The following is a 12,853-nucleotide window of genomic DNA, read 5'->3' as shown; positions in this document are numbered from 1 at the left end:
ATTCTGAACTATTCTTTGATGCCTGAGTTCCCCCCACCCATTTGCTGTCTCAGAAAGAGTTTCCTGTTTCTGCTCAGTTGTGTGCAGGTCTGAGATGTACTCGAGAGTCCTTCACATGGTCAGCAGCAGCACTGAAGCACATCTGCAACTGGTACAATCTAGTGTAAGTGGTGCAAACGAGCTTAGGAGCTACAAAGGACTTTGCATGCTTACTCCTGAAGGAAGAATCATCATAGGAAAGGGACCATGTGCACTGCTCAAATGGGTGAGCCTGTAGGCTGGGAGCTAGATCCTATCTTATGGAGAGTGGCACTGCATGTAGGGCTGACCAGCCACAGTCCACCTTTCTCAATGTCCATTCCATAACTAGGAAGAGGATGCCTCAGAAGTGATTGATTTGTAAATCTCTGCATCCATCCAAGGGCAGGTGATTTCATGGGAAAGACAGTTGGTCTGTCATGTCATCAGATGCTGGACAAGGATGTCTAGGATTTATTTCTTGGACAGAAATGCTAGGACAGATCCTCAGTGGGTGTGAATCGCCGCAGCTCCATTGAAGTCAATAGCGCTATGTCGATTGACGCCCACTGAGGACCTAGCTCATCATATGCTATAGCTCACGGATCGAATCATACAAAATGTCAGTGAGAAGAATGCTTGTAATCTTCGTAGCCAGCTGTGTGTTTATTTTTGTAAAATTCTATTAGAGATTCGCTATCTCAGAAGAGCCACTTTTAGATAAGAACATAAGAATGGCCAGACTGGGTCAGACCAATGGTCCATCTAGCCTAGTATCTGTCTTCTGACAGTGACCAATGCCAGGTGCCCCAGAGGGAATGAACAGAACAGGCAGTCATCAAGTGATCCATTCCCTGTCTCTCATTCCCAGCTTCTGGCAAACAGAGGCTAGGGACACCATCCCTGCCCATCCTGGCTAATAGCCATTGGTGGACCTAGAATATTTGTGTTCTTTGTGTTCATACACTTGTGGAACACGGGCAGCTACACAACATCCCAGCAGTAGGCAGTGGGACAGTTATATCCGATAGGATGCTACCACAGAGAACCAAATTCATGCCTGGGGTAACTCCATTGGCCTCAGCAGAGCCACAGTCAGGATGGAAGTGACACATAGGACCTGATCTGCTAGTGCTTCGCCCCCTGTGCTGCACCAGTCAGACCTCTCCCATGCTGGTGGATTGCACTCAGCACCCAGTTTGCTCAGGCGTGAATGAGGATACATGGCAGTGGAGAATCAGGCCCCTGGTGCATATTATTTCTAACCCTATAGTTCTAAAATGACCTGCTCTTAGGGTCCCATCCCTGTAACCTCTCCAAGGAGAGGGTGATGCTATGTGAAAGGGGAAGCACGTGGCTCCCTTGAGGAAGAGGAACAAAGCTCCCATCTTCACAAGCCAAAGCTGCTTGCTTACAGGAATTCAGTCCCAGCAGTTCCTTTCCTAGGGCAGCCAGCCAGCCCGTTCCGCAGCTCGGTTCTCAGGAGAAGGCTTTCCTGAAGAGGGAGTCCTGTATGACACCCTAAAAATGGCCAGGCCCAATTTTCAGATTCAGCAGGCCTGGGCAAAGCAGCCAATCGGAGGAGATTTCCTAGGAGACCAGGTGTGTCCTGCACCCCCAAAAACATTCTAGAAGAATGTGGAAACCCACAGCCTGGGCAGGTCCAGCTGGGTGCATGAGCAATGGATGGTGCAGGCAGTAAACCTGGGTGGGTGCAGAAAGAACTGGGGGCGAGTTGCATCTTGGGAGTTTGCACACACTGAGTGTGTGTGATTGCAAAGACCAGACTGGGAGGGGTGAGGAGGTGTGGAATGAATGCAGGTTGGAGTGTCTGGAATGAATACATGAAACAGCTGAGCGGGACAAAAAGGCAACACTGGCATGCAAATATGTGTAAATGAATTCAAATTTATGCAGATTGCCCTATCCTGGGGATTCTCAGCTAGCTCTTCACCAATGCAGCAGCTGTGAAGCAAGGACAAGAATTCAGAACCAGGCCTGGCCTGTGTACACTGGTGATGAGAGGTGCCCATACAAGTCAGCCCTGTCCAGCAAGAAGGCAGTCTCCATGCTGAACAAGCATTGCAGGTTGCTCTGCTGCTACAGAGGTTGAAAATGAGATCCAGTGCCTTTCCGCTGCTGTGGATCTCGAAGGCAAGGCCAGCCTTTCGCACGCTGACCTTTCTTTCTGCTTCGTATTCAGCTATCATTGGTGGCACAGGCGTGGGGTTTCTGTCGTGGCTGCTTCTAACAGAAATGGAAATGCAAAGTGACAGAGAAGTGACATGGGGGACAGGGCGGTGGCTGCAGCAGGAGTGTCCCAGGGTTATGGAGCTGATCTGGGGATGTATTGCTCATTCACAATGTGTCGCTAAAAGGCTACTCAGGACAGGACTTCACCCCAAGTCCCTGTTTCAGTTGTCGTGCCTCCTCTCTGCATGCTCTCTCTGATGGGTGGCGGGTTCTCGACAGAGCTCCAGAGCAGAGACTGGGCCCGGCCCTTTGTGTATTGAGCTGAGTTACCGGCTGGAGAAACGGTCCCCAGTGAAGCTACATTCAGGAGATAATGTGTCATCCTCAGTGAAGTGAACCTCTCGGCTGTTGTAGATTCAAGAGGTGGGGCGGGTGCCATCCCGGCAGGAGTTGGGTAGAACTGGTGCGTGGAGCCAGGGTGGTGGTGACATGTGGAGCTTAGTATGCAGGTGGGAAGTTATGGACAAAAGTGACAGTCGCCGCCGATGGCTCCTTTTTCTCCTTTTCCTTCACCGTTTGACCTTCCACTTCATACCCCTCCTCATGCCCTTTCTCCTGCACCCTCCCTCTACTCAGGGACTGTCTGGCATTCACACATGCCTTTGTTTCCACTCTCAGCCCCATTCCTCCTTCCGCAGACTCTTTGAACAAGGGATCTGTTCCAATCTCCATGACCCCTTCCCCCCAGCTCGCCCTGGCCTACTGCCATCAGCCTCTTCCTACCATATACTCCTGCCACCAGCGCTGTTAATGTCCTTCTCTTGGCTCCTCCCTCTCGCCTCCCCGTCTTGCCCCTTGTGCAGACCTGTCCCCCTGTGCAACTGGGTGTGAAATGCTCCCATGCACTCACACCAGGGGCGGCATGTCACATTCTGCACAAGGGAGTGGAGAACCAAGCCCATTGTCCTCACTCTCCATCACCTTTCTATCACCTCCAATTCTTCTCTCAATCTTCCTACATCTCCATCAGCCTCTCTTTGGTGGGCTTCAACTATGCTGCTCTTCCTATGTGCCCTCAAGCTCTCCCCCTCTGTGGTCTCCCTTTAGTGCCCTGTAGAGGGTAACATGGGTTGGACCAGGAAGGGATCTCCCCTTGCATTAGCCAAGGAGAAAGGGGCAATGCGAATGCTCCTTACTTTAGCCCCTGCTGATCTCTCATGCTCCCATAGGTTTGTCAGGCACCCCTTCGCTGATGACTCCCAAGTCTAATTATCTTTCTGTTCATCTCTTCTGTCCTTCTCCAGTATTTCCTCTGGAAGGGCTCACCTGGATGCTTAACTGGCTCTGTCCCTGTAAGCACTGTCTTTCCTGTTGCACAAGCTACTCACTTGGTGTTCTCTTTTCCCTGATTTCTTTCCTTCTCCCTTCACATCCCAACCCACGAGGCACTGTACAGCTCCATGCCTGGCTGTAGTGTAACATAAAGGACAATACGCAATGAGACAAGGTGAGTGAGGTAATCTGGATAGAAAGCTGTCTAGATTGTCAGGCTCAACGGGTAGTGATCAACGGCTCGATGTCAAGTTGGCAGCCGGTATCAAGTGGAGTGCCCCAGGGGTTGGTCCTGGGGCCAATTTTGTTCAACATCTTTATTAATGATCTGGATGATGGGATGAATTGCACCCTCATCAAGTTTGCAGATGACACTAAGCTGGGAGGAGAGGTAGCTATGCTGAAGGGTAGGGATAGAATCCAGAGTGACCTAGACAAATGGGAGGATTTGGCCAAAAGAAATCTGATGAGGTTCAACAAGGACAAGTGCAGAGTCCTGCACTTAGGATGGAAGAATCCCATGCACCGCTACAGGCTGGGGACTGACTGGCTAAGCAGCAGTTCTGCAGAAAAGGACCTGGGGATTACAGTGGATGAGAAGCTGGATATGAGTCAGCAATATGCCCTTGTTGCCAAGAAGGCCAACAGCATATTGGGCTGTATTAGTAGGAGCATTGCCAGCAGATCAAGGGAAGTGATTATTCCCCTCTCTTTGGCACTGGTGAGGCCACACCTGAAGTATTGTGTCCAGTTTTGGTCCCCCCGCTACAGAAGGGATGTGGACAAATGGGAGAAAGTCCAGCAGAGGGCAAGGAAAATGATTAGGGAGCTGGGGCACATGACTTACGAAGAGAGGCTGAGGGAACTGGGGTTATTTAGTCTGCAGAAGAGAAGAGTGAGGGGAGATTTGATAGCAGCCTTCAACTACCTGAAAGGGGGTTCCAAAGAGGATGGAGCTTGGCTGTTCTCAATGGTGGCAGATGACAGAACAAGAAGCAATGGTCTCAAGTTACAGTGGAGGAGGTCTGGGTTGGATATTAGGAATCACTATTTCACTAGGAGGGTGGTGAAGCACTGGAATGGATTATCTAGGGAGGTGGTGAAATCTCCATCCTTAGAGGTTTTTAAGGCCCAGCTTTACAAAGCCCTGGCTGGGATGATTTAGATGGTGTTGGTCCTGCTTTGAACAGGGGATTGAACTAGATGACCTCCTGAGGTCTCTTCCAACCCTAATATTCTATGATTCTATGAATCTATCTTTTTTACTGAACCTCACCCACCTTGTCTCTAATATCCTGGGACCAAGACAGCTACAACACCACTGTAAACAATACTTAATGATACTGTTATGAATGCTTTGCACTTAGTGCCTTTCTGTAAACACCGCAAGGTGCAGTATAAGCTTTACATTTTTAAACCTCACAACATCCCTGTCAAGTGTGATCAGACCCTGAGATAAACTGACACACCAGGGATATTACTCGACTTGTCCAAAGTGGCCCAGAATCCAATTCTCTTCTCAGTGACACCAGTGTAAAACCGGGAGTAACTCGATGGAAGTCAACCGAGTTACCACAGCAGATCACACAATTGGCAAAAATCATTCTCTTTCTCATAGCCACCTGTACTATTTTGTCTCCTCACTCACAGATCTTAACTCCTTCCAGCAAACATCCAAATGGATTGATGATGTCAGGACAGAAAGAGGAAGTGATGTCATCATTATGCTAGTGGGCAACAAGACAGACCTCGCAGACAAGAGGTAAAGGAGGGGCTGGGGGCCAGTAGGGTGGGGGTGGGAAGCAGGTATGGAAGACAGCGGCATTATCCTTACAGCCCAGCAGTTCTAGAGTGGATTCTCAGATGTCACAGCTGATAAGCACTGACGTACCATTGGGAGACCTCTGTTCCAGTTGGAAGACTGGCCATGTTCAAATCGCTGCAACAGCCACGACACCTCTTTTCCTGTTGTGCCCCATGGTAACTCAGTGGGTAGCATACTGAGTTTTACATTTTGCCTTGGGGAGGGCACTGAAATACTGTGAGTGTCAGATTGTCCAACCAACTGTCATTACGGGGGTTACTCGGTACCCCAATCACTGCCCAGTGTACCACGTCTCAGAGGCAATGACTGGAGGTCCTGCAGCAGCTAGGCCCTGCCCCGCTAGCCCTGTTGGGTCCCAGTGACCACTCAGACACATGGCTCAGGGAGAGGTTTGTACTGGGGCTGGCAGGAAAGGGGAAGGCCGCACACACACTAGGGACAGAGGCTAAGTGAGCAATAGCGGTTCCTGCCTGGATACCTGGGGCAGTCCAGTCAAGAGCAGGGCTCTGCAGGGCAACTGCCTGGGGACTGGCCCAGCAAATAAGCCTTTGAGGGTTCCTAAGCCAGGCTCAGTTAGTGTCTGTCATTGGGGCCCCTCTGCACTGATTCTGTGCCCAACTGCGACTGCTCCCCCAGAAGTCCCACACAGACCTGCCCCAGCTGGAGCATCCAGCAGTCACAGTGGCTCTGTGCACAGTTCCCCCATTCCCAGGGCTTCTCTCCAGCTCCCTGCTGCCCTGCCGCTCTCGCTCCCAAACCAGAGCCCAGCCACCTCCCGGCTCAGGATCTTCCCCCTTACCTGGCCAGGGGCAGGAGTACAGTGGGGAGGGGGCTGATGGGAAATGTAGTCCCCTGCTTTACAAATCCATGACCAGTGTTACTGGAGTAACCCCCTGCTGATGGCTCCTTCCATAAACAGATCAGTTTCCATGTGTGCAAAGCTCCTAGCCATGGCTACTAGTCTGCAGGATCCTGTCTCCCTCCCAGCAGCCTGCCTTTCCTTTAATAGGGGTCCTGAGCCTGACTGCAGTAAGTGCAGCAGCCCCCGATTGGTTTAGTTCAGGGACATGCTGCCAGCAGGCACTCAGCTGGGCCCACAGGTCCCAATCAGCCTGGACCAAAATATGAGCTGTTGAAGACAGGCTGGGAAGAAGTGGGCATTTTTGGTTGTGGCCGCTGACTAATAATGCCTAGCCCTTATCCAGAGATCTCAAAGTGCTCTCCCAAGAGGTAAGCATCATTCTCCTCATTGTACAGAGCCGAAGGCCTTGGTCCTCAGAGCTATTTGGGCACCTAACGCACATTGATTTTAGTGGGAGATAGGGCATCCTTTGAGGTTATGGGCCAAAGCAACTTAGCCTATAGGCCAAGGGCAGAGCTGGGACTAGAATCCAGATCTCCTGCAGCCCAGTCCAGTGCACTATCAACTAGGTAACACTGCCAACATTTTAAAAGCTGCTGACAAAAAAATTCTAGGAGGAAACGGAATTCCACTGAAATGCACCAGACTAAATGGGAGAGGTGAGGGGTGGCGGGAGGAATGGAACACAAAGATAAACTCTTTGCAAGAATTGCAGTGCTTCTAGGCAGATGTCTGATAGGAGCTCCTTGCAGCATCCCGGTGAACAGAACAGCTGGAATTCAGTGGGAGGGAAACAAGGGCTTTGCATTTCAAGAGACCCTGTGAGACAGCTCTCTGGGGACTCTATCCCAGTCTCCTGCAGAAGTGGGATAGAGCCACAGCCCCTTCCCATCCTGGAGCAGGGATTGCAAGGGTAGCATCCCTTCAGCATCAGTGCCGCGCTGATTGAAAGGAGGTGAGTGTGCTAGAGGCCAGCGAGCTGGCAGCAAAGAACGGGTGCTGCAGGGGAGAACTGTCGCTCTGGGGATGGAGAGATGGAGTTTTCCAGATTCGGGGGGGGGGGAACAGACAGAGTGAGCAAGAGGATGCAGGGGGGTGGATAAAGTAGAGAGACAGGAAGGGAACCCATGCTCTGGAGATGGTAGGGGGATGTGGTAGTAGAGAGCTGGGCAGGCAGAGGGAGGTGGAGTTCCTGGTTTCCACTGAAGAAAGCTGAGTTGTCAGAATACACCCATACTGCTGGGAGGTGGGGGAGGGCCCCCGCTCCCCTTGTGGCCCTCCAAGACACCAGGAAACATGACGCTGGATCAGACAAAGTGACAGATATTTCAGTGGCTCCAGGCAGCTATCCAGCAACCTGTGGGCAAAAGGAGCTGCAGCTGGAGGGCAGAGGAAAGGGGCCAAACAGCAGCCAGCCATTAACAGCTAAAAGAGCCTCCAATTCCTCCCTCTGTCGCCACTCCTGAGGCATTTGGCGTTCATCTTTAAGAAGTTTTAGAGTGTTAGTCGGTATCAGCAAAAACGAGGAGTCCTGGTGATATATGCCATCATGTGCCAGCAAAGCCCCTCGGCCATGTACATTGGCCAAACCGGACAGTCTCTGTGCAAAAGAATAAATGGACACAAATCTGACATCAGGAATTACAACATTAAAAAACCAGTAGGAGAACACTTCAACCTCCCTGCTCACTGAATAACAGACTTAAAAGTGGCAATTCTTCAACAACAAAAACTTCAAAATCAGACTCCAACATGAAACTGCAGAACTGGAATTAATTTGCAAACTGGGCACCATCAAATTAGGCCCGAATAAAGACTGGGAGTGGATGGGTCATTACAAAACCTAATTTTACCATAGTAATTTCCCCGTTTTTACTCACACCTTCTTGTCAACTGTTTGAAATGGGCCACTCTCATTACCACTATGAAAGTGATTTTTCCTCCCTTGGTATTCTACTGTTAATTGAATTGTCTCATTAGACTGACCCCCCACTTGGTAAGGCAACTCCCATCTTTTCATGTACTGTGTATATATATATATATATACTGTGACAGACCCAGACCAGTGGGGTACATGAGTCTGGTAGAGGGCAAATATACTGGTCACTGGATGAGTAGTTTTCTGTTCCCTGAGTGACCAGAGCAGGGGCTGCACTAGAGTAATCAGGAACCTGCTAGAACCAATTAAGACAGGCAGGATAATTAAGACTCCTGGAGCCAATTAAGAAACTGCTAGAATCAATTAGGACAGGCTAGCTGATCAGGGCACCTGAGTTTAAAAAGGACCTCACCTCAGTTTGTGGCATGCATGTGAGGAGCTGGGAGCAAGACGCACTGGGAGCTGAGAGTGAGAAGACATATTGCTGGAAGACTGAGGAGTGGAAGCATTATCAGGCATCAGGAGAAAGGTCCTGTGATGAGGATAAAGAAGGTGTTTGGAGGAGGCCATGGGGAAGTAGCCCAGGGAGTTGTAGCTGTTGCGCAGCTGTACCAGGAGGCACTCTAGACAGCTGTAGTCCACAGGGCCCTAGGCTGGAACCCGGAGTAGAGGGTGGGCCCGGGTTCCCTCAAACCTCCCAACTCCTGATCAGACACAGAAAGAATTGACCTGGACTGTGGCTTCTACCAGAGGGGAAGGTCTCTGGGCTGTTTCCCGACCCACATGGTGAATCTGTGAGGTGAGCAAATCTGCCAATAAGCACAGGACCCACCAAGGTAGAGGAGGAACTTTGTCACAATATATATATATATATACCACTGTATTTTCCACTCCATGCATCTGATGCATAAGCCCACGAAAGCTTATGCCCAAATAAATTTGTTAGTTTCTAAGGTGCCACAGGGACTCCTCGTTGTTTTTTATCTTCAAGAAGTGTGTCCCTGGGGGTGCTCGTTGCAGGTTTGTCGGTGTCCCTGCACTGCTGATAGAGAACTTCGGTAGCTGTGTCCTTTGGGCCTGCACATGCACTGTCTCTCCTCCATGGATGTATTCTTGCAGCCTAGCAGTGGGCATGCCCAGGGCCTGTCTATGGGGAGAGGAGAGGGAAGAAGGGCTGCATTAAGCTAAGCTTTGCAGGTCTTCCAGCTTCCGTTGTTCTCCCCTTCTCCCAGCAGAGGTCTGATGCGCTGCTTGTTCCTTCAGGCCTCCAGAAGGCAGCTGAGGAGATAGAGAATGCAGATGTCAGTCAGTCAGAAGAATGGATTTGACAGGCAGCGGAAGGCCGGCTGCCCTAGGGAGACAGAGCAATCTAGGGTATATCTACACTGCACTTAGACACCTGCGACTGGTCCCTGCCCCCGGACTCGGGCTGATGAGGCTCTGGCTAAGCAGCTGGTTAACCCCGTGGCCGAAGTCTGATGGCCCGGGCCAGTCGCAGATGTCTAAGTGCAGTGTAGACACCCTGTGTGAGACAGCTCAGATCTGGTGGCTGCAGGGGCAGCTGGAGAATCTACTTTATCCACCAGTTGATCAGAAAACAGCTGGAGAAGCCAGCCTGTGCTGGCAGAGGGATTCAGTGTCTGTGTTCACTCATGCCCAGTCTGGTGCCCTCTGCACGAAGGCACTTTGCAAGAATCCAAGAAGAGGAGAATACTGTTTAGTGCCAATTGAACCTCTTACCCTGTGCCAGCACAGAGAGAAGCTGGCAATGTATTCATTAACCCTCCAGCGCTGCCCCATGCCTGGTACATCCTTAATGATCAACATGCCCAGGGCATGTAAAAAGGGTTCCTGCTGCAGCTCACAGGACAGTGCTGCTCTGATGGGCACAAAATAGACACTGAGTTCAGCTGGGAAAGGGGTTCAAATGATTTTCCTGTCTCATGCTGTCCTCACCCACACACCAGGGGCCCAATGGGGGAGGGGAGCCCTGGTTCAACTCTTCCAAGCTCCACCCACAAAATATGTCCTGCCTGCTTGATGATGCCAAAATGGGGCACCACTCTCAGCAGATTGAGCAGATGTTCAAAGTGTGATCAGACCGGGCTCCGCTCCCCCTCCCTGGGGTTCAAACACTCCTATGAGCTCTGCTGGGCTCCTCAGCTCCCCCTCGTTCTGAGTCACAAAGGATTTAGGTACTGAAACCCTCCCTTGCCTGCACTTTGTCTGCCAGGCAGCCCATGCCACAGAGGCACATATGATGGCATCTGTTTGTGGGGTCTTGTGGCTTTGTAGGCATGAGACCTCAACCATCTATGCTCTGAGGTGCAAGGAAACAGGCCTGCACTCAGGACCATGGACAACTGCAATTCTCTTCCGCTTTCTCCCTCTAGACTTTTAAGCTAGGCTCCTCTCCAGCCCTTCCCAGCAAGGTTAGAACAGTTATGGTTTTCCCTTCTCTCCTGTGTGTCCTCAGGCAGATAACAATTGAAGAGGGAGAACAGAGAGCCAAAGAACTGAGTGTCATGTTTATCGAGACCAGTGCAAAGACAGGCTACAATGTAAAACAGGTAAGGGAAGACCTGCTCCAGCCAGAATCGTAGCAAGATCATCTAGCTGATCGGCCGGGTTCACTGCAGCAACTGATAGTATCCACAGTAGTAAAAGGTTGCAATAAGTCCATTGAAAATTGTAACCGGATGCAATATTGTATCTTTACTGGCTTTAGAAGCAGAAAGCTCCTCCACCTTCCCCTCCATCACTCATTCATTTCTACGTAAAGCGCTCTTAGATTCCTCCTGGTGCCCTCTGGAGGGATAGATTTGCAAGGCACGGTGTGCTTTTTACACATGTAAAAACTGCGATCACACATGTGAGGCCTCAAGCAGGGTGCCACCCATTGCAATATCAATCGGAGCATAACAACATACGTGCCTCTTTGTCTGACATGGTCTGCGCAACTCAACACTGAACTCTGAATAGGGTTAAGCAGGCGTGGCTCTAATAGTAAGGATTGCCTGGGCAGCTTCCATGCCAGCTCGGAAGCTGTAGATGAAGGAAAACTTTGACTCAGAAACAGATTGCTAGATTTAATTAAACTGAGTACATTACAACAGGGAGGCCCTTTCACATTAGCTGCTGCAACAGCTCTGGAGGTGAGATCACCGCTCAGTGGGATCTTTGCAGTGGGAGCTGTCTTTTTCGCTCTGTTAAAGCCTTTTGATAATTGTTTGTTGCCTGTTGTTGTGACTGCACTGGGGCCCTGATCGGGGCCCATAAGAGCTACCACTATACAAATAACCAAGAATAATGACCAGGAGGTAAATATCTCACTAGAGCAAATGAATAAACGGATGTGTATTCCCTTTTGCACCTCAGGGAAAGCAGTTCCAGGTCACTGTATAGCCAGGACTTGGTTTAGATTCCTGAATGAAGGGTTTGAAAAGTGTAATGGACAGGACACCTGAGCACAGCATTAGCTTCGAGAGAAATCAAAGTACTAGCCATTGTCTTTTGCTCTACAACTGCAGCAGCAAAGTAGATGTAGGGTCAATAAACTACGATGATAATAACAGTCAATGCTAACAGATACCTGTCTTGGCCTCAATGTAATAAATCATGTCCTAAGATAGAAATCACCTAATCATCTTCTGGTGAATGAGAGGTATGATATAAAATTGCCTCATACCTGGGATACATGAGCAGTTCTCCTGTAATTAATCATCTAATGTAAATGATACTGTTTAGAAATTATTTGAGAAGAAGAGATGATTTTTCACATAACACATGCAGTATCTCAGATCGCATGTTTACTGTAGATGGAGATGGCTGTTCCCTGGTTGAGGTTATTTACTTTGCAGAGTAATGCAATATGAGTGCACACTGCACAACACTACAGAAAGGAAGGTTCCATGTATGCTAATAGCTTCCATGGAAGAAGTTTATGACTGATAGCTGTGAGAGCACTTTACTAACACAATATACTAACATGCAGTATCACAGACTGGAACATGGAGGCAATAGAAGTACAGGGGATCGGTTTTCAGAAACAGTCTTTTTTGGCACAGTAAACTGAAGGTGCAAATGATAACTTTGAAGGGCCAGCTCCCCAACTAGTGGAAATCACTGTACCTTCAATGAAGGGATCCCGGTTAATACCAGCTGGGAATCTGCCCTATATGTATAGCTACTTCCTCTGCTGGTGCCACGCCTATCAACATCCAGCCAGGAAATGGGTGACAAAAGCAAAGGTGGGTCTTTGATTCTAGTGGAAAGAAATGAAGGATTGCTTGGTACATGTCAAACTTAAATTAACCCCCTTAGAGCTTTGGGCAAGTCATCCCGTCATGTGAGTAAATTGTTTCTCTCTGTTTAAATCAGATATGTTCTTGGATCATTTCAAAGTAACTCTTTTTTCTCTTGCCAAAGAAAACATCTTAACACTTTCACAGACAAACCAGAGTGGAATTCACCCAACAGTAATTAGGGAAAATGCTACAAGCAGGATTCATAATCATAAAACTGTGAGCAGAACACCCACCCCAGAGTGCATGGGGCAGAGTCTTCTGCCTCATGTTCCTGAGTTCTGAAACCAAAAGTTTCTTTGCTATGCTCTCCTCTGTTCCCTCACCCTACCCCACTCACAGTGGTTGTCCTTAGTCAGTGAGGGCCCAGGGTTTAGAGGTACATCTGTGTGAGTTCACTTCCCAGCTGGGGAAGAAGGCACCTTGCTTGCTCTACCATC

At 49.6% G+C, this 12,853-nt stretch overlaps 1 protein-coding gene across 2 annotated transcripts in view; it reads left to right on the top strand.

Moving 5' to 3' along the window:
- RAB6B (RAB6B, member RAS oncogene family) overlaps positions 1-12,853 on the top strand; it is a 149,251-nt gene that overhangs the window by 108,765 nt on the left and 27,633 nt on the right. Inside the window, exons 5-6 of one of the 2 annotated variants that reach the window (XM_045029188.1) lie at positions 5,194-5,305; positions 10,586-10,679. In XM_045029188.1, the coding sequence (XP_044885123.1) occupies positions 5,194-5,305; positions 10,586-10,679 (206 nt within the window). The remainder of the gene's footprint in view (positions 1-5,193; positions 5,306-10,585; positions 10,680-12,853) is intronic. The other variant, XM_045029189.1, reaches the window with a different exon arrangement.

Source organism: Mauremys mutica, chromosome 9, assembly GCF_020497125.1.
Source record: "Mauremys mutica isolate MM-2020 ecotype Southern chromosome 9, ASM2049712v1, whole genome shotgun sequence".
In the NCBI taxonomy this organism is placed as follows: Eukaryota; Metazoa; Chordata; order Testudines; family Geoemydidae; genus Mauremys; species Mauremys mutica.
This window is presented reverse-complemented; position numbering and strand designations above follow the sequence as displayed.